Here is a 24,780-nt window from a genome sequence, read left to right as displayed (position 1 = left end):
AGATTCAGTAATGCCTGTCATCATAGGTTCAGAAATAATAGACCTAAGCACAAGACACAACTTGCCTTCACTTTGGCATTAGAACTGCATTAGGGAAAATATTAGCTAAGCTTAGGTGAGGGGTGGACATAGGCCAGGATCACCTCTGTGATTACTTTCTTTCAAGCCAGGAGAATACTTTACACAGATTAAAAAGTAACTCCTGCAGAGTTTCTAACTAGTTTCCCATGAACTATACTTCTCTTTTCCCCCTTCCGGCTTTCGTTCCTTCCCAAGAAATTAGAAATTAAATGACCAGAAGGAAATCATCCTATATTAATGAAAAATGGATGTGCCCTTGCCTGAAGAAGATACTTTATTTAAAAATCAAGAAATGAGTCAAAGCTAGAAAATGGTGGCATTGTTAGTTTCGTTTTTTATTTTTTGCTAAAATTGTACAGTAGTGGTAAAGAATGGAAACCTCCATATTCTAAAAGAAATAAAGGCACATGCAGAACTCAAGTGTTCTGCATGGGATGTGTTTACCCCTCATGGGGACTGTTGGGCATCACAGCGTATGTATGTGGCTTCCCCACCACTCACACCTTCCCTCCCACCCCTTTCAGCACTCAAGATCATGTATTTTTCTTTGAACTGAAGGTCAAATTTCCTATATTCAAACTGTTGGTCTTTTTTAGAAGCATGTGATGTTTTGTAGAAATAAGTATATTTGTTCCACATAAACTTAACAATTCCTATAACTAACTGATAACAACTGGGGACAGTTGTGACATTTTGGAATTTACTATTTCCCTAATAGTGGCCCAAGGGTCTCAGATACAAAACTGTTTTAGGTAACCACAAAGAAAGGCTGGCAGGGGAGAGCAACAGGGGGGAATTGGGACAACTGTAATAGAACAACAATAAACATTTTTAAAGTACAAAAAAAAAAGATAAGAAAAGAAAGGCTGATGGGAATTGTGCTTCACTGAACACATGAAGTAGTTCTTTAAAAATTACTCTAAAGTCATACTGTTTTCTGGCTACAATAGCTTTCTTTATGAAGTTTAGGTAAGATTGGACTTAATTGATACTGGTTTTAGTATTTTAGCTTTGAAAACTCAAATTACTTGAGCTTTTCTTTTTTCTGCTTTTTATCTTTTTTTATTGTTATTCTATTACAGTTGTTCCAGTTCTTCCTCCTTTGCCCTCCTCTGCCCATCCCAACCCCCACTCCCGCAGTCAAGTCCCACACTGTCAGTCCATGTCAGTGGGTCATTCATACATGCTCTTTACTAGTCTCTTCCCCTTCTTTCCTTGAGCTCCTTTTCAAAACAGAAACTTGTGAACCTTTTCTAGTCCAGATAGAGGACTTCTCAGAAAGAGTCATCCTTCACTTGCTTCATTCCTGTAGTACGAGGGACGTTTCAAAGCTCCAGAAATAGATAAAACTTAGGAAGATCACAGTGGAACTTCCCATTGCTAAAACACTATGTATTAATGTGAAAAAGACTCTGGCTAATTAAAGCATGAAATGTGTTAATTCAGTTCTTAAAGTTGTTTATGAATCCCTGTGTATAATTAATTGCCTCCAGATGCTTGATGCTCCTTTCAAGCAGGGTTCTCATTAGTTAGTTCTCAATATCTCTGAGAGGAAGAAAGGGGACAGTCGTTTGATGTTTTCTTAATTGAAAGAAGCACTTAAACACCAAGGTGATAGATCAATTGGTGAAAATTATTTAGGAAAAAATCAGCAGACTGTTGGGAAAAGAACCTGGTCTCTGAAGTGAGGTAATGCCCTACCTCTCTATCAGTACCTCACAGCCCAGGCGAGCATCTGGTCTACATAGTCATTCCTTCTAAGGGAAAAGGGAAACCAACTTTTTTTTCCCATAAAAAAATGTTACAACGGTCATGTATGTTCATTGTAAAAAAATACAAAGGCATCAAATGGAAATTGAAAGTCTCCTTCGCCTTCCATTTATTTTTAGTACAAAGGGTTTAAAGTCTATCAATGATGAGTAGAGCACACTATATTATTATGTCCTATCTTTTAGTTTCAGATTTAGCTTTTATTTAAACTGTCCCTCTCCATTGCTGTCTTTACTATTATTATTTGTAACCTGTCTCCAATTTTTTTCCCTAGTTTATTCCCATGCCTGTACTCTATGGTGTGTTCCTATATATGGGCGTAGCATCCCTAAATGGTGTCCAGGTAAGTTTTTCTATAGCAACCTAAGTATAGTCATATTTTCCTAGTAGTAAGACTAGTCCACTAACAGATCTTTGAAGCAAAGTGTTAATTATTTGTTAATTTTTAAAAATTCATTTATTTTCTGTTTTCTTTACTATCCACCTACTTTTCATTTCATGATTTAATTAACAAAGTTAGCTTGTGTTAACAAATGTTATCGTACTTACCACATTCTTAAAATAGGCTGTTTTAACATTTGACTGGGAAGGTAAAAGAGATATGATCTGTCTTCCTTTCTTTCTCCTTCCTCCCTCCCTCCCACCCTTCTTCCCTCTCTTCCTTCCTTCCTTCTTCCTTTCCTCCCTTCCTTTCTCTCTTCTTTCCCTTTCTTCTTTATTTTTGTATCAAAATGGAAAGCGGCCCTTTCAGGTGTGCTTTTCAAGATACTATTTATCCACTTGCCTTTACCCTGTACTAAGAGCAGGCTATTCTCATTTGATATGCTTTTCACATGACTGAACTCAATGATCAAAAGTTTGGAACCAATAAAAAAAGTAAAGTCAGTGTGTTTATGTGTGACTTTTGTTGAAATTTTCAGCTATTCACAACTTTGGTAAAACTGGCCCCCTTTTTAAAAATCACTAGGGAAAACTTTGTAAGGAACTTTGTCTTTCAATCGAGTTTTAATTTAATTGGCACTAGGAAACTGGAAGTACTTCTGCTGCTTTCTGGCACCTTGTTAATTGTAGCCTTATTTAGCACTTAGTAATGTTTTAATGGGAAAAGACTGCATGTTCTGTGAACATCATAAGAATTTATTTAAACCCCTTTATAATAGTTCTTGCTTTCATTTATTGAATTTAGATTAATTTGGTTTTAGAGTCAGATAGATCTGGGCAAGAGGCCAGGCTCCCCAAAAGAGAAAAGGCTATTTTATTTTACCTTATTCAGGTCCACTGAATAGAGTTCTTCATCATTCGGATATTTGTTACAAAACACAACGTGGTTCTTTATAGATTGCACTAGATGAATATGAATGTGTGTTATTTTGTACCCATGAAACTTTTCAAAAGATAAATGTATAAAAATATTTCATTTGTACCTGGCATTGTAAATATTCTTTATTATTCTAAGTGGAAAAATGTGACATTAATATGACCTTCAAACTAATAGTTCTTATTTTTGTTTAACTTTAATAGGTCAATCTTGATAAGTTTGATTTTATGCATTCCAGGTGCTTAATTGATGGTTAGAGCTTAGTACATGCTTATTAAATAAAAGAAAAAAATTATTTCATAATGATGGGGGAAAATCCTTTGCTGAAGGGAAAGATAGTAGATTTTAAAAAATTCTGTGGTGCTATTGTCTCTATTGCCTTTTCTGTTTTCCTTACTTTTCTCTTGATTCTTCCTCTTTTAGAACTTTTGGCAGGATTTGATTTAGCAAGAAATTTTGTAACCCAATCTTTGTAAGCAGCAAGGCCCCTACCCATCAAAAAGAGTCCTGGATGAAGAAAGAAAACACTTTAGCTAGGAAATCACTTCAGAGATTATTGTCTGTGGTAGTCTACTTTACTTTTTACATGTCTCCCTTTTCTCCTCTCTGGAAAGAAAGCAGAGTTCTAATAATTTAATCCAGCAGTTATTTACTGAGCGTCTCTCCTCTGAAAGATCCTGTGATAGGTACTGAAATATCATCCTTGTCATCATCATCAATGTAAACTCAACAGTTATTCTTCAAAGCACAGCACCTGGCACATAGGTAGCTCAGTGGTCATTTTCATCCCTCTTTATAAATGACGGTGTGATAGTCTCTCCAGGACTCAAATACCTAGTTGTTGATACTCTGAAACTCACTGTAATTAATATTCCTCTGGCTTTTCTCTTTAAAAATGGTAATTCATTGCTGAATGTATTAGTTAAGTTATGCTGTAGGTAATGTGGAATTTATGAAAATACCAATGCATTCCCATTTTCAAGTTCGATACTTCCTTTATGTCCTTGAAACATCTCTGAAATGTAAATGATGAATAGCTGCATTTCCTCTTTAAGATAAGACAACAAAGGTAGAGTAAGATACATGAGTTAGGTGTCGTACTTCATCATATCATTATTAAAATAGTCACAAGATCATCTCTCCCTAGACTCATAGTATCAATAGAAAGCAGATGAGCCTTTAGAATTTATATTTTGCTTTGTGACTTTATTCTTGGCAGCCACTTTATCTCATATCTGCATAACATCTTGCAAAGTAGTAATAAAAATCAGAAGAGTCATATAATGTCTAACTGTGCTAGACTAAATTTCTGCACCCCATGAGCACTGTCCTCTGAAAAAGATACTGCTTGCACAAATTATAGAGCATAAATCACTAGTGGATTATTAGGCATAACAGAAATGACTTTATGTATCAGCTCTTGAAGTAATGCAGTTCTACTCTCTTCCCCTTTCCTCCCCAGTTCATGGATCGCCTGAAGCTGCTTCTGATGCCTCTGAAGCATCAGCCTGATTTTATCTACCTGCGCCATGTCCCCCTACGCAGAGTCCACCTGTTCACTTTCCTGCAGGCGTTGTGTCTAGCACTGCTCTGGATCCTCAAGTCTACTGTGGCTGCTATCATTTTTCCAGTCATGGTAGGGATTCCTGTCATTGAACCTACCCACGACATCATACCAATATCATGTGGTTATTGTAATATGGAAGACACAATTGTTTTTTATGTGTGGTTCCAATTTTTTCCAGCTTTGACCAACTCACTTTGATTTTCTCAGTTGTAATTTAAGTTTCCTATGTCTGTGAGCATCAACACTGGACCTCAGAGTCAGACTAAGCTGAGTCTAGACAGTGGCCCTGGTTCAGGCTAGTCAGTGAACCTCTCTGAGCTGCCATTAACTTACCAGTAAAATGTGGATGGCATTGTTACTGTTATTCTCTGCATCAGTAGTGAATACCAAGTGTATAGCACAATGTCTGGCACATCGTAGACACCAGTACACATTATTTAAAATACTGTTTTTTAAATACTATTGTATAGTAGAATCAGTCTAACAAAGTATGGCGCATTTCAGTCCAAATAATAAGAACAAAGTGGGCAACTTATGAGAGTTAGAATGAGAAGAAATGGAGTGAGTTTAAGTTTTGAAATTCTTGCTAGTTTGTATCATGATAAGTTTAAGTCTGGGCTCTTTATCTTTGCTATGAAATGATGAGAACCAAGGTAAAATAACTGATATTCCCCTCTGAATCACAAGTGAAAGAAGGAAAAAAAGGAAATGCCAGCTCTGTATCTGGTTTCATTTTAGAATTTTATACTTTACCATAGCTTTCCATTTCTTGCAAGAAAAATGCATATGCATACACTTGAAACAAGTCACAAAGCCAGCTTCAGGTCTGCTCTGTCACTCCTATGGCTTTGAAAACAGAATTTTCATACATAAACCATATTTTACTTTTTATAAAATTCTCTTAGCCAGGATCCTTTTTTTTTTTAAGAGTATTTGTGGTATTGATTTTTTTTTTTTTAATTTTCCTCCAGGGAAGCAGGAAAAATGTATGAACTACTAGTGATATTTATAGAATCAGATATATTTTCTTGATTATCCCTTATATCTTTTTCTTCTTTCTCTTATGTTTTTATTATTTTTATTTTATTTATTTTTAAATTATTTCAGTTACAGTTTACATTGAATATTATTTTTGTATTAGTTTGAGGTGTATAGCATAGTGGTTAGACAATCATATACTTTACAAAAGGTTCCCACTGATATTTTTAGCACCCACCTGACACCATGCATAGTTATTACAGTATTACTGACTATATACCCTGTGCTTCACTTTACATCCTCATGACTTTTTTGTAACTACCAATTTGTGCTTCCTAATCCCTTCACCTTTTCACCCAGTCCCCAACCCCTCTCTTAAACTCTTAATTTACTGGAAAACACACAGAATATGAGAAATGACTCCCATTTGCCTATTGGTATAATCTACCTATTTATTAGTTTTGCTAAAGTTATTTAAAAAAACAAAGTTAGACCAGGATAAATTTGAAATATATCCAGTATATCATGTATTACTTGTGCTAAATTTTAAAAAAAAGGTTTACCTTTATAAAGTATTTTTTTATCTTTTGAGAGCTTTTATTTGATCACAGAACAATTACATAATATCAGTAGGACAGACATTACTAATTTCTCTAGGAAATGAAGAAACTGATATCTGGAGAGCACAAAGTTAAAAACAACAGTTTATTGGAAGCAGAGTCATGCTTCTTGTATCCTAGCACATATAAATGTTGCTCTTGAATAAGGACACCTTTAATGTACCTTCAGAAGTTAATCTCCAAGAGATATTCATAGTATCAAAGCTACGCAGTTTAAGAACATTGATTTTAGAGGCAGACAGCTGAGCCCCCCTTGATGCTCTTCCTTTTTCTGGCTTAGTGATCTTGGATGACATATTTATATCCTTAAGCTTCAGTTTCCTCAGCTGTAAAATGGAGATCGTAGTATCTACTCTTTGGGTTTGTTGTGGGAATAAATAAGAAAATACTGCCTAATACTTTTAACACAGCATCTAAAACACAGTAAGTATTCAGTGAATGGTAGTTTTTGAAGTCTCCCAGTCGCTTAAATGGTCTATGCATATTCAACTACTACTTCATTATTAATAGTTTGAAGGTGTCTTAGTGTACTATATGTTGCACGGATTTTGTTGATTTTTTAAGAACTTCTATAATGTTTTAATTTTGAATAATTACAAATCAAATGCAGGCTATTTTTTTCCTTTAACTTTAAAATTATTTTGTTGAAAAGCAGACATGGAAGAAAATAGTTTAAAAACTGATCCTTTCACAATTGAAATTCTAAGTCAATTTGATTACACATTTTGTTGAACAAAACAAAGTGAGTTTCAACTAAAACTTTTATGAACTGACTTTCTCCCTGAAGAAAATGTTTGTTGTCCACTTAATATAAGTCCATATCAGCAAGATGAGTTCCATCATCCTCTAGCTTTATGCAAAATAGGTTTCAACTGCCTTTGACAGAGCAGTATTTATATCATTATGACTTCATCTGACATGTTTTTTTTTCATATTTTTATATTTATTTTTCCAGATCTTGGCACTCGTAGCTGTCAGAAAAGGCATGGACTACCTCTTCTCCCAGCATGACCTTAGCTTCCTCGATGATGTCATTCCAGAAAAAGACAAGAAAAAGAAGGAAGATGAGAAGAAAAAGAAAAAGAAGAAAGGAAGTCTGGACAGTGACAATGATGATGTAAGGAACTTTCCAAAATTCCAAAGTAAAGCTAGTTAAAGAAACAAATGTGAAAAATTGAGTTTTTTGATCCCTTATGTGAGATGTATGGCTGAGCTCCGAGAATGCTCACCTGGCCACGTCACCTTCCTTTGCCCTTTATTTCCTCTCTGAATTTTTATATTTTCTGAAACCTTTCTTTAACCATTAATATACTAAAAATGATAATATGACTTCTAAAAACAAAATAAAACAACAACAACAAAAGGCCCACCACATGTAAAGAACTCCAATCTCATAGAAAAAAGAAAGTTTGCTTAGTAATGCAGTAAAATGCATTTGACTTGTTATTGACAATCCTGGCCTTAAATTTGAGATAACTCAGTTTTATGTAATGTTGAGCCTAATGTAAACAAATACTGGCAACCTCACCTCCTATGATCTACGTTTGAGTAGGCTCTCAACTGGTTCTCTGCTGTTGTACTTATCTTTGCATTTGGCTTTGACGTAAGTTTGGATTATTTTTCTGTAACCCTTCAATAATGAAAGGGAATTGGAGTTTAGTCTCTTTTTTCATAATTGTTGTCATCAGTCTTATAGTCTAAATGATCCTCCTGCAACTGGGTGATTAAGTTGAAAAATAAAATAATTGCCCATTTTTTTCTTTAGGAGACCATTTTACAGAAATATAGGTACTCCAGTAGGAGTCTGTAATTAGTGCTAGGAAAAAGATAGTTTGTTTAAGATGCACATACACACACACACACACACACACACAGCTTATCCAAGTAGCCTTTTGAAAGGACTGCCAAAATGACATTTTCTATGGGAAGATTTGTTCTGGATTTTTTTACACAATGCAATATGATCACTCTAATGGGATTCCTGGTATCCCATCCTGAAGTAGGAGTATAGTTAATTTTTGGTGTGTATATCATACTTAATCATTTTGATTAATCATGCATACTTGTCCTTAATTGCCATAACAGCTCTTTATAGTATATATTTTTGTTCCTACTTTACAGGTGAGAAAATTTAGACTGAGAAATGTTAAGTTGTTTTTCTAAGTGTACGCAATACAAGAAACCCATAAATATTTGCTGATTGGGAATCCAGCTATGGAAAGCATTCCAATTGTTCCAATATGTATTGATTTCCATTTGGTGTGGTTCTAGTTTGAATTGACTCAATCCCATCAGCTCAGAAGAGCAGAAAACAAATGTGAGGGGGAAAGATGGTGTAGAATTTGAAAAGCTAGCAAAGTGGGAATGATTAAATCTAAGGCTTTTCTCCTTAGTACAATGTAAATGATACTATGATCAGTTTAATCAATTCTGGAAGGTAGAGAGGACTGTATAAGTAACACCATTCTTAAAACTGTTATAAATTTCTTTCACAGTCTGACTGCCCATACTCAGAAAAAGTTCCAAGTATAAAAATTCCAATGGACATCATGGAACAACAACCTTTCCTAAGTGATAGCAAACCTTCCGACAGTGAGTAGAACTAACCTCTTGCTTGCCTGCCTTAATATGATTTGCACTTGCAGAGAAAAAACTTTAGAACTATCATTTACATTAACTTTCCCTCTATTTTCTCTTTTTTCCTATGTGAAGATTTATATCTAATTACTTTTAAAAACTTCATTTTTACATTCCCCGAGCTTTCCTTTTCTTCCTTTTACCCATAACCTTTTAAGTTTTTGTTTGGTAGTCTTTTCTCTGATCCAAGTTATCACCAGTTTCCTTCAGTTACTAAACTTATAACCATTTTTTAATTGATTTTTCTTTTTTTCTGCTGGTATTTAGAATTGCAGCTTATAATACTACATCACTGTCTGTTACTGTTTGTCTTCCTTAGGCTTCAACCAATGCCCAGATCAGCTCAAAAAAGAAATTGCAACATGGTCTCTCAATGATCACTGATCAATTGTTAATATTGAGAATTTGGAATAATTTGTTTTTTTAAATTTAATGGGCAATCATAAAATATTAACAGAACTTTTTAGATATAACTTATAAGATTTGTGCATTTTCTTCCTAGTTTCTTCATTCCCCCTCTGCTATTTCAAAATCAGCTTTGTAACTGCAGTTTCTTTTCCTCCTGAGGTAATAGTCTGATGGCTGAGATATAATGATTTCTGACCTGTCACCTTTTCTTTTGTAATTAACAGGCCCCTTAAAAAGAGGAAAACCTCTGTAGGAACATTAGTGAATATATCTCAAGCTTTTCCAATATCAAGTAGCAATTACTTCCAAACTACTTTCACTTTGAGTTCTCATTTGAAGAAAATGTATTCTTTTAAATCCAGATACACTTCAAAGTCTACTGACCTGTTAAAGGGAAAAAGATGTTTGGGACATTCTTATTTCTATTTGAAAATGCCCCTCCACTTCCATAACAGCTTACCAAGAAATGTGTTTATCAGTTATTTAGTGCTGTGTTAACAATTACTACAAAACTTAGCAGCTGAAAAAAAGAAACATGTGTTTTCTAATAGTTCCTGATATTCTGAAATTTAAGAGTGGCTGATTTTGGTGGTTCTGGGTCTGGGTATCTCATGAGATAGTAGTCAAGCTCTCAGCTGAGTCTGAGTCTGAAGACTTGACTGGAATTGGGATGTGCTTCCAAACTCACTCACAAGGCAGTTGGCAGGTTTCAGTTCTTTGGCCTTTGGACATCTCCACAGGGGCCGCCCATACAGCATTCCCTCAATTATTGCAGATATTACGTTCTAGACCCCCTGCGATAGGTGAAGATCCGCGAAGTAGGAACCTTACATTTATTTTAGTATTTATATATATATATATATATATATATATATATATATATATATATATATATATATATTTTAAGGCTTTATAAACCCTTCCCACACACTTATAAACCATTCCCACTCCCTTATTAACCTTTTCCACACTTTTATAAACACTACTTATGTTCTTAAACATATTCTACACTCTTAAACCTATGTAACTTTAACAACATACGTATACAGTACCACAAAGTCCCGCAATATAGCGAAAAATCCACGATAAATAATTAAATATAATATTTTTAAAAATCCCGCAATACAGTGAGGCCATGATATAGAGAGGGACTACTGTACATGATAAGGCTTCCACCAGAGCCAGTGGTCACAGAGTGTGAAACCAGGACAGAAGCTGTGGTCTGTTATAACTGACTCTCAAAAGTAGTATATCATCCCTTCCGCCATATTCTATTGGTCGCACAAAACAACCCTGGTACAATGTGGGAAGGAATTATACAGGGATATGAATACCAGGGGTAGGGAGCATTGGAATCTAGCTGTCACATTAGGCTTAAACAATTAAAACACTTTCTCCTTTAGTGTCCAATCTGCATATGACCTGTAGGCTAGTTTCTTCTTAATTCCGTCAGTGGGATTTAGTTAAGTTTCCTTTTTTGAATTCAAGTTCCCCAAACCATGTTCTGGCTTTCTTTTCCATCTCTAAAAATCATTCACCTCCTAACACCTCACTGAAGAGAACAGCAATGGTTCTTCCTAGAGTACCTAGAGTAAAGGAAACTAAGTGATTTGGGCTTCATCACACTATTTAGATTCTTACCTTGATCCAATGTTTATTGAACTTACCTAAACTTGCCTTTCTTACTTTTCCCAATTGTGAAAGATGCATCAATTTTTGTGGAGATTTAAATTTTCAATCTAGTTTTGCATATTACCAAAGACTATTATGTATGATTAACAAAGATTTTTCTTTCCCCAGGAGAAAGATCACCAACATTCCTTGAACGCCACACATCTTGCTGATAAAATTCCTTTTCTTCAGTCACTTGGTATGCCAAGGTAAAGAACAGCCCAGCGTTTTACTTATGTTGTTCTGTGGGATGATTGCCCCGCAGAAATGTGGTCAGTGGTGGGTTATTGGCAGAACACCTTGTTCTCCTTCCTCTCCAATTTATCTTAAATAAATTACCCAACCATCAAACCTTGCCTCAGTTTTCACTGGTAGAAAACCTAAGAGACGTACTCTACTTACTCTCAGAAATACTGAAATCTTTCAGTATCATTCAGATAAAGCCCAGGATCAAGGTCAGCTGTTATTATTTCCATATCATTTCCAATTTAAGGGGTAGTTGCATTTCCTGGAAGCTCCAGGAGTTTCCTTCCCTCTTAACATGGTTCTAGAGACTTCAGATCCTACTTGATTGTCAAAAAAGTGAAATCCCTGAATACTTTATTCATGTAAGTCTTTTTGTCCTTTAATTTGACAGTATCACCTACCTGGCAGTCCACCTTCTTTTTTTTTTTTAATCTAGGTATGAGAGCTTACAAAATTTTTACTTGAATATCTTGACTCTGTTGCTACCTTCATCCCATTTAAAATGTTTGTTTTCAATACAGAAAGAGGAAATAAGTGTTCTGTACAACGCATTTGACAGATGATAAAGGAAATCTGATATACTTATTATTTCCTTTGTTTTCTTTTCTCTCTAGTCCTCCTAGAACTCCAGTAAAAGTTGTGCCTCAAATTAGAATAGAACTTGAGCCTGAAGACAATGATTATTTCTGGAGAAGCAAGGGAACAGAAACTACACTGTAACCTGTTTGTCTTTCTTCAAACTAACAACTGTTATTGTTCATGTTATTGTTTTTTGTCTGGTTGTTTATTTTTTAAATTTTTGTTTTGGTTTGGTTTTTGGTCATTGGCCAAATAATACAGAGCTCTCTCTGCTTCTCTCTTGCATAGGTAAAACTAAGACAACAGTGCACCATTCCTTAAATATAACATCTGAAGAATCCCCTTTTTGTTCTTATACTTTCAGATGTAGCCTCTGACAACCAAATTCCTCTTGTCATGCAAGACACGCACAGACCCTTTTCCTTTTTAAGCAGAGGGCAAAAATATTAAGGATTTTATAACATCTTTTATTCAAATTTTGAAGGAACTTACCACTTAGCTTTGGAGCTGTGCTTACTGGCTTGTCTTTCTGTCTGGTAGAACAAACCTTGACCTTCAGACAGAGTTTCTTCTTGCTTATAGAGCTCTTCAGAACTGGAAAAGTGCTGCTATTCTAACTTGCTCCTGCTTATGAACCCTAATCCTTGCTCCTGCTTATGAACCCTAATCCTAGAGTTATCAAAAGAAGAAAAACTAAAGGTACTTTATTTCCTGTAGAGAAGCTGTTGCCATCATTGTAGCAAAGTACTGGAATGTCCCTTTTTCCTATGCAACTTTTTTTAACCCTTTAATGAACTTATCTGTTGAGTACATTTGAAGAACATTTTTCTTCCTAGGTTTTGTTGTTTAAATTATGGGGCCTAACCTGCAACTTATTTTTTGTCAATTTTTTAAAACTTTTTTTTAATTACTGTAAAGAAAAATGAATTTTTTCCTGCAGCAGGAAACATAGTTTTGAGTAGTTCTACCTCTTATTTGTAGCTGCCAGGCTTTCTGTAAAAATTGTATTGTATATAATGTGATTTTTACACACATACACACAAATACACAATCTTTAGGGTAAGCCAGAGGGTGAGATGAGATGAAAAACACCATGTTTCTAAGCATCCACTTTTCCCTTTCTTTAAAAGAAACTTATCTTTTCTGTGGAGGAGACTGGAGAAGAAGGAAGAAACTCCTATGTAATGGAAATGACTGATGTTTTGATAAATAATGGTTTCCGGGCATAGATGCTAATTGTATTACCATGTCAATGTCCTATACAGTATTCTTAGATTTTTTTTCATTTTTAAATTTTTGTGTGTTTGTGTATGTACTCTGTGTGTGGCTGGTGCACATGTGTGCAAACTTAGAAACAGAATGATGGTAGGCAAAGGGCAAAGTTACCCAAACTCTTGTGTCAGTTTTCATAAAACCCAAACCACATATGAAAAATCCATCAGAGCTCCAAGAGATGTATCGTTGTGCAAATCAGGGTGAATATGTTTTATTATCCAGCTATCAGTAGCCACCACTAATACAATAGCCCATATTTATAATACAAAACCCGTAGAAATATCAATAGACCATTTTCACATCTATAAAGTGTTTGGGGGACTACAGATAGATCTAAAGAGGCATATGTGTATACATTTTAATAAGACTCGCATTTGTTTGAATGGAAAGGCAGTTGTTCCTTGTGATTGGCAGGTTTAGAATATACTTGTATTAATAATAAATTGAAAATTAGAAAAAAGAAATTTAATCTTTATTAACTGAATTTCAATGTTATTTAAATATAATTTTTTAATATGTTGAATTATGTATTATAAATTTGCATTAAAAACATTTAAGTGTTGAGTCCACTTTTGGATTTATACGATATTTTGTAATCTATCCTAACTGAAACAGTTTGTTGGAAGAGGACAGAAACAGAATGAAGCCGCCTACTTTGGTTTCATAATATATGCATATTGACTCCTACTTATTCTTATAGTAATTAAATTATAACTCTGTCCTCTTAAAATTTTGATTATGGAAAATTTGTTTTGAATTAGCTGTTACTTTCATAGTATCTGATAATCTTAAAACTTTCAGTTTTACACAAATTAGACATAAGTGATCTGCAATGTTTTTCATTCAAATGAAGGTGGCAGATTTCCTGTTATTTCTTAAAACCTCACGTGTTTGTATTTCCAGCTGTCCGTAGAGTGGTTATCTTATTACCCTAAGATAAAATCATCTAAGAAGCTTTTCTCTAATTTTTTTTATTACCCTAAGATAAAATCATATCATAAGCTTTCCTCTCTCTCTTTTTTTTTTAACTGATGGAAGCATCAATAAAATGTTTAAAAGCCATGCGTGATATGTTCAGCCTAACCTAAAGTATTGTTAAATTAATGACATCTTTGTCACCTTCTATAAAATCTCTAGATAAAATAATTAATTTTTTGATCATGAATCAAGTATTTGAAGATTCATGCCCCTTTCTATTCCTTTCAAAATACTCCTAAAACAACTTAACTCAGTATTTCAGACTTTGAGTAGATCTAATAGCTATCTGCACCTCTGTTTATGATCCATATTCAATGACAGGTTGATACTCATAAATGCAGAATAGTACATTGTGTTGGCTAAAAGGATCAGTTAATACCAGACCTTTTCAATATTTTGGAACCCAGGGAAGTATTTTAAAAATCATATCTTTCAGAGCAATAGAAGTAGTTAACAAACAAACAAAACCAGAGGTCCACACAGAGCCACCAACTGTCTTGATTTTAATGGAGTCCACCTATATTTAAGAACTAACCAGATGGTGTGGTTTTGTTTCTATGTAAACTGGACACCGAATACACTAGTAAATTTTACACAGTGTTTCTCCCTGATGTGAACATGGAGAAAAAAAGATGTAAGTTGTTATAAGTGAAGAACTAAGTGTCCACTCAGAATTGCTAGCCAGAAGTGTATGGTTGCTCACACTTATTGTCGGACGGGAAGATCACTAGGTCAAGAGTCTGCCTTATGGGAGCAAAAAAGTCTCTGGCGTTGCATGTGAAAGAAAATCTCTTGGAGGCACTGTTTTCCTTGGTAAAAGTCACTTTCCTCTACTAGGTGAAACTAGGACTTGGAACCCTAATAATTTTGTGTGCCATTGGCAGTAGTGTTCCTGGTGGTTCTTCTATTCAAGCTGTGGAGTGGGAGTGGGGGATGGAGACTTAAAGAAGTAGAGAGAAAAACCCCTCTCTAATCAGCCCCCACCTCCAAAGTGGGGGAGAGGGAGCAATTGTCTGCCTTCAGTAATTCAGTTGTGTATATTTTATGCACATGCACCAACACACATAGAGTAATTCTTTTATTAGCTCTATATTGTTGTTTAATACAATGAACGATTGTCTTCCGAGTTTTGGTTCTCTCTCTCTCTCTTTTTTTAACTGTGTTAAAGTACTTGAATTGTATTGACTGCTGACTATCTTTTAAAAAACAAAACTATTTGAGTTGTATTACAGAGGTTGACATTGTTCAGGGATGGGACAAAGCTTTCTTCAATCCTTTTCATACCACTTAACAATTTTGGTGCATGAACTTGAGATTTTCATATTTATTTCATATTTCACATCTGCTCTTCATAGCATGAGCATGAAGCCCAGTGGCACCAAGTGGTTGAATACAATCAAATGATATTTTATGGCACTTGACTATCTAAAGGGCCTTGGAAGTTTTTAGATGATGATTTCATTGAGCTTCATTGCAGCCTGAAATAAAGTTTTGTGATAAATGCAAACATCAAGTTGTGTTTTGACCAGATATTTGGATATGTCCTATTTCTTGGATTATTTATTTATGTTCTGTGGGTACACACAAAAATCCTGAATTCTATTTCCTAGGCAAATATTGCATCTCAGGGCTAATGTCATCCAGTGAAACTTTTAGAGCCAGAAGTAACTTTGTCCCATTCCAACAATGTGAAAAGAGTGAATAGTTGCCTCTTTTTAGCCATTTTCATGGCTGGTACATATTCATACACATTACTTTTCAGAATCAATACGCACTTTCAGATATTTTTATTCTCTTAAGTCTTTATTAACTTTGGAGAAATGATGCATCTTTTTATTTTAAATGAAGTAGATCAACATGGTGGAACAAAATGATAAAGAACAGAAAACATTTCAATATATTACTAATAATTTTTTTCCAATATAAAGCCTAAAATTCCTATAACAACATAGTATTTTACAGTTTTATGAAGCTTTCTATTGTGACTTTTATGGAATTAAGAGATGAAGAAGATGAGATATTTTAGCATTTATATTTTTCAAAATTAAATGTATACTTAAAATAAAGTAACTTTATGCATTTATGAGTGTCAAGTGCTTCTGTTTAACTCTTCAAATAATTATTATGTGCCTATTATTTTACTCCTTTGGGATCTCTGAGAATACAAAGATGAGTAAGTCAGAGTCCATGCCCCCAGATTGCTTTTAATCACTCTTGGCAGGAGGATAAAATTGTTTTAAATTCCTCAAAAAATTGAGTTGCCAGATAAATGATATCATAGGTTGATCCACTTCCCTAACTACCTTAACCTTTCTTTTGTTAAACCTTTTATATCGTTTCATTTACTCAAGTAAAAGAAGTTAGCCATTATATTTCTTTGTATCCAAATTTCAATTTGATAGGGACCAGTGAAACAGCTGTTGTGATGAGAGCGCTCTTAAATAAAATGTTCCAATTCAGAGGTGTTTCCAATTCTAAGGATCCATTGTCTGGCTATTGACAGTAAACTCTATTACTCTCAATAGCAAGTCAAATCAGTAAACCTATGGCTTGACCAAAGACAAAGACCAAGATGCAGAAAATCCATTCTCAGAGTATTCTAAGATAGTAAAACTCTTGCATTGCTGGAGGTGTCAAAGCTGCAAAGGTTGAGATGCCAAAGGCCCCTTATGAACTGAGACCCCCTCATGACAGGCTCCCCTGAGAGCTGACATGGTTCGACTAAATGGTACCAAGTTACCAGTTGACTGGTGACAGCTATGGGTCGCAGCTGGAGGTACGTGCCTGTGTTTCTGTTCCACTGGAAGGAGCTGCCTGGAATTCCCCAGGCCACGCGACCAGGTACGCCTGGGTGAGGGCACCTTCCAGAGGCTGGAGGCCAGAGGAAAATATTGTTGCTAGTCACAAAGCCAAGCTCTCAGGACACAGAACAAGACAAAAGGAAACAACGCATCCACTTTTTATATAAAGGCCCCCAGCAAAGTTTGTCTAAACAGAGGCAGGTATCCACAAAGTCGTCCGTTTGTGGGGGCCGGCCGGGACAACGGGCTTATAGGACAGAGGCCTGTGTCCTCCCCTAAGAGATGTCTTCCACAGGACTGCAGTACAACAGAGACAGAAAAGAAACAAGACCGCACAACAAAATGAGGGGCCCCCACCAGAGAGAACCCCCTGTGAGCTGCTTATCTCTGGGGTATTTCTCAACAAGCATGAAAAGCCCTTCCTGAGTGGGGAGGAAAATACTTTCTCATGCCATTACAAGCTCACACTGCCTGCCTCCCAGGCAACCTTCTACAGGTGAGGAAGGTCTCCTCCTGAGGGGATAAAGCCCCTCATGAGGTAGCAAACTCCGAGCAGTTCACAACCCAGGAAGCCTTCCACAGGAGAGGGTTTCCTCCTGAGGAAAATCCCTCATGTTGTAGCAACTCCAGGGGCAGAAGCTGCACCGGGACAACCCTCCTAAGGCTATCATTCCCCTTGAGGGTAAACCCCTCCCAAAAGGAAGGTCTGAACCCAAGAGAGCCTCAGGGTCATGAGGTGGCAGTCTGTAGAAGCCGAGAATGCAAAAAAAGGCTCTGTAGCTGCCGTCCCCGGTTCTAGGGGGTGTCGGTCTGCCAAGGTGAGTTCCCTTCAGGTTCCGATTCCTACTTCAGATATGTTAATATGTTAACCTAAAAGTAGAAGGCCAGCCCTGGCCGGGTGGCCCAGTTGATTGGAGCATCATGCTGTACACCAAAAGGTTGTGGGCAATTGACTGATGTCTCTGTCTCTGTCTCTGTCTCTCTCTCTTGCTCTCTCCCCCCTCTCCCTCCCGCCTCCCTCCCCTCCACCTAAAATCACTAATGTTTAAATAAGGCCAAAATGAGAGGCAACAAAAGTTCATTTGAGAGCCAAGTGAGTAACTATCAGGAAGCACAGATTCAGGCAGAATCCCAAATAGTGTTGCAATTAGCAGGTGAGGGCAAGAAGTATTTATGAGAAAGGGAAGGGGAACAATTACATGAATAGAAGAAAGGAATTGCTCTTCGTGCATATAAGCTAACATAGTGATGCTCATTCTAAAGAACGTCTGTCATTTTCAGTCTGGTAGTCTTAATGTCTGCTTTCCTGTTATCTTTGCCGAGTTTGGAATACAATGTTGCTTTAGGCCCAGGTCAAAGGTAATGTTGCCCAGTTTTAACATCTGAAACGTTTGAGGCGTAGGACATGCAAGGCAGTTCCTCTAAGATGGCAGCTCAGGCTCCACTCTGAAGTGGCTCCATTTATATTCTTTTTCACAATATGTATTAATGTATATAGTTAAATTCTCAAAGCAAAAAAACAAACAAACCAAAAATAAAACTGCTAAGTAAAGCACTTATTACGAAATAAGTATTTCAATGAACAAAATCCTGGAATGGTACACCACAGAAAATACATGACACACTTCCCTGGAGACCTGTCAGGATTGCACATAATATTTACAACTCTAGAAAATTTCAGTTCATTCCTAAGTTATAATCAGAGTGGGAGTGGAGGTTGGAGAAGCAAATAGAAGGGGTGAGGAAGAACCACCAGTAGCAAAAGGTTGCTTTGAAAAAAAAGATAGTAAGGCAGGGACAATGGTCCAAATGATCTTTCAATCTCGAAACTTAAATAGAGACAAGAACTCTTAGCATGTTGATAATGGTGGTGGTTATAATTGGGTGGTAGGAGATGGTGTTGGGTTTTATCACTGAGCTAGAAGAAGCAGCAGAAGACATGCTCAGAATAGATCATCATAATGGAGAATTTGATTAATTTTTTCGTGTACCCACAAAGAATCAAATACTGCCATACATAACAATAACTGAGTTAAGAAATCTGGGTCACATTCTCTGTAGTATATCGATATTATGAAAGGAAGTGTGTACCTCAGCAATTCTTCACTATGCTACCTCACCTGCCTACTTACCTGAGAACAAGGTAGTGAAGCACAGAAGCCTCTGTCCTCCGAAACCATCTGTCTCAAGGTCTTGGCACCCCAGCTTGAGCACCATAGTTCTGGGAAAAGAACTCAAATTCTCACTCAGGATCTATTTTATTCAAAATACTTGTATTTGTTAATCTTGGCCATCTGTGGATTTCTCAAAACATCAGAGATGAGAAACAACAGAAAAGATTAATAGAAAAGCTGTTAGTAGGAAGTAGTAGCTTAGCCCTGATAGGAAGAGAGAAGATATTTAAAAATAAACTCTATAAAACATACTTAAGAAACTAAGAAAGAGGCTGTTTGGTACCAAGACAAGAATACCACAACAGGTCTTACTGGTAAAGTGTATTGATTTTATATTAATTAAAATCTATTGATTAAATGTCTCAAAGGTAAAGGGGCTTGCAATTAATGCTCAAAATGGTGATATGGGGCCACCAGATAATATTGAACTATGTTCTATCTTTATTCATTTATTAATTTATGTGTTGAATGGGGTAGTTGCTAAAGAACCAAAAAAAGACATGATTCCTAACTTTAAGTAACATAGTCAAGTGGAAAGAAGTACATGTAGAGAAAGTAATGAAATAAAAACTTTTTAGTGCCACAATACAAGTATGTGTCAGGTACATTGGAGGCCCACAGAAGGAAGTTATCAATTCCTTTTGAGTTTAAGGGGCCAAATTATCAGAAAAAGTTTCTAAGGCTATCTGTCAGTATGGGTGAAAAAATTTTGCCATACAAATAGTGTCTGAGAGGAATTAAGAAAATGGACAAAGACATTTAAAATCTGGGAGGTATAAAACACAATGGTGCAGGGCAGGGCATTGCATGTGTTTGTTCAATTATTATTGGACCTACTATTCTCTAGGTCAAAGTGAATAGATACAGCTTTTCAAATTGATGGTTGCCAGAGAGGAGGGGGTGGTGGGATGGTGAAAATGGTTAAGTGGAATAAGAGGCACAAAATTCCAATTATAAAATAAATAAGTCACAGGGATGTAGTGTTCAGCACAGGGAATATAGTTAGTAGTGTGGTAATAACTTTATATGGTGAGAGATGGTTACCAGATTTATCACAGTGATCACTTTGTAAGGTGTATAAATGTTGAATAACTATGAGGATGACACTTGGACTGGGTCAGAGCTATGCATTGCCAGGTGGGTACATTGTGTGGACAATACAGCTTCTGGACATTTCAGGCTCCTGGATTTTCTTGTATATTTCTGTGTGAATAGTCTTAAAATTTTTCGTGCCTTTAAAAAAAATGTAATCTTGTATTTTTTTTTCCATTACCATTTGGTTCCCTTATACTCCTTCCGGCCAGCAGTCACCACACTGGTGTCCATATCCATGAGTCCTTTTTCCTTTTTGCTCAGTCCCTCCACCCTCTAACCTCTCCCTACTCCATTAGCTGTCATCTGCTCTCCATCTATGAGTCTGTCTCTATTTCCTTTTAATTCAGTTTGTTCATTAAATTTCACATATGAGTGAAATCATAGGGTATTTGTCTTTCTCTGACTGGCTTATTTTACTTAGCATAATGTTCTCCAGGTCCATCCATACTGCTGCAAAGGGTAAAATTTTCTTTTTTATGGCCAAGTAGTATTCCACTGTGTAAATGTCCCATGGTGGTTTTATTCACTCATCTATCGATGGACACCTGGGCTGCTCCCATATCTTGGTGATTGTAAATAACACTGAGGGATTACACTAAGATGAAGAGTCAAGACTGCAAAAAGCAATTAACTCAACTCAATTGAACAGTAAGTCAAGAATAATGGGTGTGCATCAGGCCTAGAAGACAAGCAATCAAACTAAAGTAGAAGGACAGAGGGCTTAGGGAAAGTATGTAGAAAAGGTACTTCATTAAATAAAATAACCAAAAACTTGAAAAATTTGGTATAAGATAAAGGCATTGAAAAAAGAGCAATTAGAAAATTCTGGAAAAGCAAGAGTTGCACAAGAAAATGATAGTCGAAATATTAAGAAATTGGAGTAGAAGTTAGCTAACTTTAAGGAAAAGCATGCAGTAGATTCTAAGAAGTGAGAATCTGTAATATACTGAGGCTCTGGTGAAGAAGGCTTATGTTTATTTTGCCAAAGAGAAAACAAAAATCAATCAGAACTCCAGAAAATATAAAAATATTCTATGAGCAGTAAATACTCCAAATATGTAGAAAACTTAAATTTTGAGCTATTTATGGAATATAAGGAAAGAATTTGCTTGAACTGAGTAATGTCCTTTAAAGGCTCAGGTGTCATTATTTTGGATTTGTAATTATAGTTAACTACTCACTTCTACTAGAATATTAACATAGCCATAATAATGGAAACACTATTTATTGGTTTCAACATTCAGGACCAACCCACAGACATAGCACAGAACATTAAAAATTGTTACAGAACCAAATGCAAATAAGATTACTCTTCACAATGTAAAAGGCACCTAACAGAATGTGAGGCGGGGGGTGGGGGTAGGGGAATGGAGAGAAGCGTGGAACCCTGTATCAGTCAGCAATGGGGTTGGAAGAACTGCTAAGTTTTAATTTTGGGTTAAATAGTCCGAGTTAGACAGCTTCTGGCTTTTGTTCAGTGTGTAGATGCTGTCAAGGCTGGCTTTTCTGGGCTTCTCTTGGCTCTTTCACTCATGTTCACAAGATAGTTGTTACACTTTCAGTAATTATTTTAAAACAGGAAGAAGTGGGTAGACAGGCAGAGGGTTTTCTCTTAGCTAGGCTTTGCCTTTATATTTGGGAAAGGAAGTTCTGCCCAGTAGACTTTCTCTTTTGTCTCATTGGGCAGGTTTGAATTACCCACCCACATTTAGATCAATCACTCACTGTTTGAGGGGAATTTGATTAGCTTCTTCTGGGGTTAGGTTGGAGTTAGGGTCTATCTTTTTGGAGCTCAAGGTATCTCAGTCTACCACCTGAACAAATTGGAGGTGGTATAATGGGGTGGGAAGACGGGAGGTTGAAGGGGGAAAGAGTGCGGTAGTATGTTCTGTTTTGAACACAACCATTCTCAGGTGTCTGGAAGACTGCTGTCTTCCTTTATCTGATTTAACCTGACCTTGTAATTCAGGCTGTCCTGGTAAAAATTTAGCTTAGTTAGGGTATTTCAAATATTGAGATTCACTGATAGAATTGTCAAGAGGGTACAGCAGTTGAGCTTCACAGTTGTGGAGCTTCAATTATTGATTATGTTTCTCACTGGCAGACACAATTGCTGACTTTGGGCAGAACTACAGATTGCTATGAATGAGTGGGTTAGTGACTATATATAAACTGTTTTTAAGGGATCAGCTTTTTGAAGGGTGAGACTGTGATTAGATGCTATGATTTAAAAAGTGCTGAGTACCTTTTTGATGTCATAATACATATCCTCATACTAAATATGTAATTTAGTACAGAATATATCTTTTTATATAATGCTTCTAAGAACACCGTACAAGCTGACATCTTCATTATGAATACAAGTTAGGTTTAACACTTCAGTATCTTAATTACTTATTATCTGAGGTGGGAGGCTTGAGTCTTCCTTCCATTAAGAAGCTGAAAAAACAAAGCTGCTGCTGAATGATTATGTTGGGCTTAAATAGGAATCTTTGTGAAGAATAACACCAGTAAGCCACATCTTCTTTGAGTGCAATGTTTAACCAATCAAACATTTCAAACACTTGGACGAGCTGAGCATGTGGATGACTTACATGGAAGGAGAGTGCAGTGGTTAGCATCAAGCCTTAGGAGTCAGCTTTGAATCTTGCAAAACTTTCTGAGTCTCAGGTTCCCATCTGTACATTGAAGTAATAACAGTATAGAATCTCTCAGGTTTGTTATAATGAGGAAGGAGAAAAATGCATGTAAGATATTTAGTTCAGCACCTTGAAAAGAAGTATACTTCTTTAATTCACATTTCAGCAATTCAAAATATATAATAATTTGATTACAGCCTGCGATAAATTTTATATTTGTGTGACTGCTAAAAAGCAGCTTCCAAGCAAGTGAATACTTTTCTTAGGATTTTCATGGAGAACTTCTAAGTTGAGCATTAACCACTTTCAAATATCTTAAAAGTACATTTTTAGAGTGACTACGCCAATAGAAGCAGACTAATTATAAAATTCCCCTATCCCTTTCTCGAGTATATTCTTTGAAAACCTCTAGTGCACAATTATTTATTTATTTATTTATTTATTTATTTATTTATTAAAAAATATGGAACGCTTCACGAATTTGCATGTCATCCTTGCACAGGGGCCATGCTAATCTTCTCTGTATCGTTCTAATTTTAGTATATGTGCTGCCGAAGGGAGCACCACAATTATTTATTTAACAATCGCTTATATAATCTCACTATGCAATGGCGATGTTCCAGACTATTTTTGGAACAATGCAATGAGAGCGAGTGCGGTACTGTCATTTCTTCCATTTTATAGATGAAGACGCCAAGGGTCAGAGGTTCAGTGACTTGCTTACGGTAACTGTCATGCTGGGGCGCCCTTCCCAGCATTCCTGCAGCACCCAGGCTCTAATTCTAGGTATGTTGGCTGCTGCCAGTCACAGTTGAGTCCATCCCAGAAATTTCCTTTGCCACAGAAAGCCACTTTACCCAGGGTTATTCCCCTCCCTCAGGGGCAACCCACATTCAGGCCCCCTTACCTTGATTCAGGACATCTCTGAGAGGCCATCGGAGCTCCAGGGCTCCCCATGGGCATCAGCTGAGACCTCTGATGTAGCTGCATCACAGCCCAATGTTTCCTTTACCTCAGCCCTGTTCCCCTCAGTCCCTTACAAGTGTTGATCCCTAGAGAACAGCAATAAGCCTCCTGCAAGCAAATCTCGGCCTCACAGCTTGTTTCCCAGGAGCCCAACCTAAGACAGCCATGCAGCTAATTAAGTGCCGAGCTGACCAGAGCAGTCAGGCTCCAGGATCTCACCTCTTAACTACTAAGCTATACATACTATATATCATAACAACTCACTTTAGTAACATGCTTTGTAAAGTAAAAGTTTTCATATACAAATATATATAATATAGACAACAATACTGTAATAACTGTGTGTGGTGCCAGGTGGGTGCTTGAAATACTGAGGGAACACTGTAAAGTATATGACTGTCTAACCACTATGCTGTACACCTGAAGCTAATACAAAATGATGTTAAATACAGACTTTAATTGAAAATAAAATTAGGAAAAAAGGTATATAACAGACTTTTTAGTCATCCAGCCCTCCTCCGCTTTTGTCAGACAGTCAAGGTTACTGTTATTGTTGCTTTTCTGAATAAATAAGACCTTTTAGCTGTAATCCCTAAATCCCATTACAATGACAAACCAATGGACTCATCAAGTAGATATCTTACTGAGATGAAAAAATGTGTCTTTTGGTGATAGTTTAGAAGCCAATAAAAGAGGAACTAGCTCTAAAGTAGAGGCTTCCCCCAATCATCTTATGCACTCAAGCCTTTTGTTTTTGTGGTGCCATGAGAGTAAATTCACTTTTCCAGTTCAAAACAAGCACAGGCATTAGGCTGATAGCTCTTCTAATCCCTTAAAGTAGGTTTTCCATCTCTGTGTGGTTCCCTAGGAGTATATCCTGATCCCCAGGTGAAGCAGAAACCTGGTGAGCTAAGCTTCCACAGGTCTCTTTCTCACCTCAGTGATGTCCTGAGAACAGGAGAAAGCAAGCCTTCCTC

General features: G+C 36.4%; 1 protein-coding gene and 1 non-coding gene across 7 annotated transcripts in view; one reads left to right on the top strand and one right to left on the bottom strand.

Annotated features, from left to right (window-relative positions):
* The window catches only part of SLC4A4 (solute carrier family 4 member 4), a 331,756-nt gene extending 319,695 nt beyond the window's left edge, over positions 1-12,061 (top strand). For 4 of the 6 annotated variants that reach the window (XM_090266785.1, XM_090266784.1, XM_090266783.1 and 1 more), the window contains 5 exons: positions 2,126-2,194; positions 4,632-4,805; positions 7,290-7,451; positions 8,830-8,926; positions 11,180-11,401. In XM_090266785.1, coding sequence (XP_090122911.1) covers positions 2,126-2,194; positions 4,632-4,805; positions 7,290-7,451; positions 8,830-8,926; positions 11,180-11,223 — 546 coding nt within the window. In that variant the 3' untranslated portion in view covers positions 11,224-11,401. Of the gene's footprint in view, positions 1-2,125; positions 2,195-4,631; positions 4,806-7,289; positions 7,452-8,829; positions 8,927-11,179; positions 11,402-11,910 lie in introns of those variants that run through there. The other 2 variants (XM_090266782.1, XM_090266786.1) reach the window with 2 other exon arrangements.
* An 11,233-nt stretch (positions 12,062-23,294) lies between these two features.
* On the bottom strand, positions 23,295-23,401 carry LOC150020002 (U6 spliceosomal RNA). Its single transcript, XR_016509374.1, has one exon. It is a non-coding gene; the product is annotated as a U6 spliceosomal RNA (small nuclear RNA).
* Between the last annotated feature and the right edge of the window lie 1,379 nt (positions 23,402-24,780).

Source organism: Furipterus horrens, unplaced genomic scaffold (assembly GCF_987537825.1).
Source record: "Furipterus horrens unplaced genomic scaffold, mFurHor1.1.pri manual_scaffold_2, whole genome shotgun sequence".
NCBI classification, from domain to species: domain Eukaryota; kingdom Metazoa; phylum Chordata; class Mammalia; order Chiroptera; family Furipteridae; genus Furipterus; species Furipterus horrens.
This window is presented reverse-complemented; position numbering and strand designations above follow the sequence as displayed.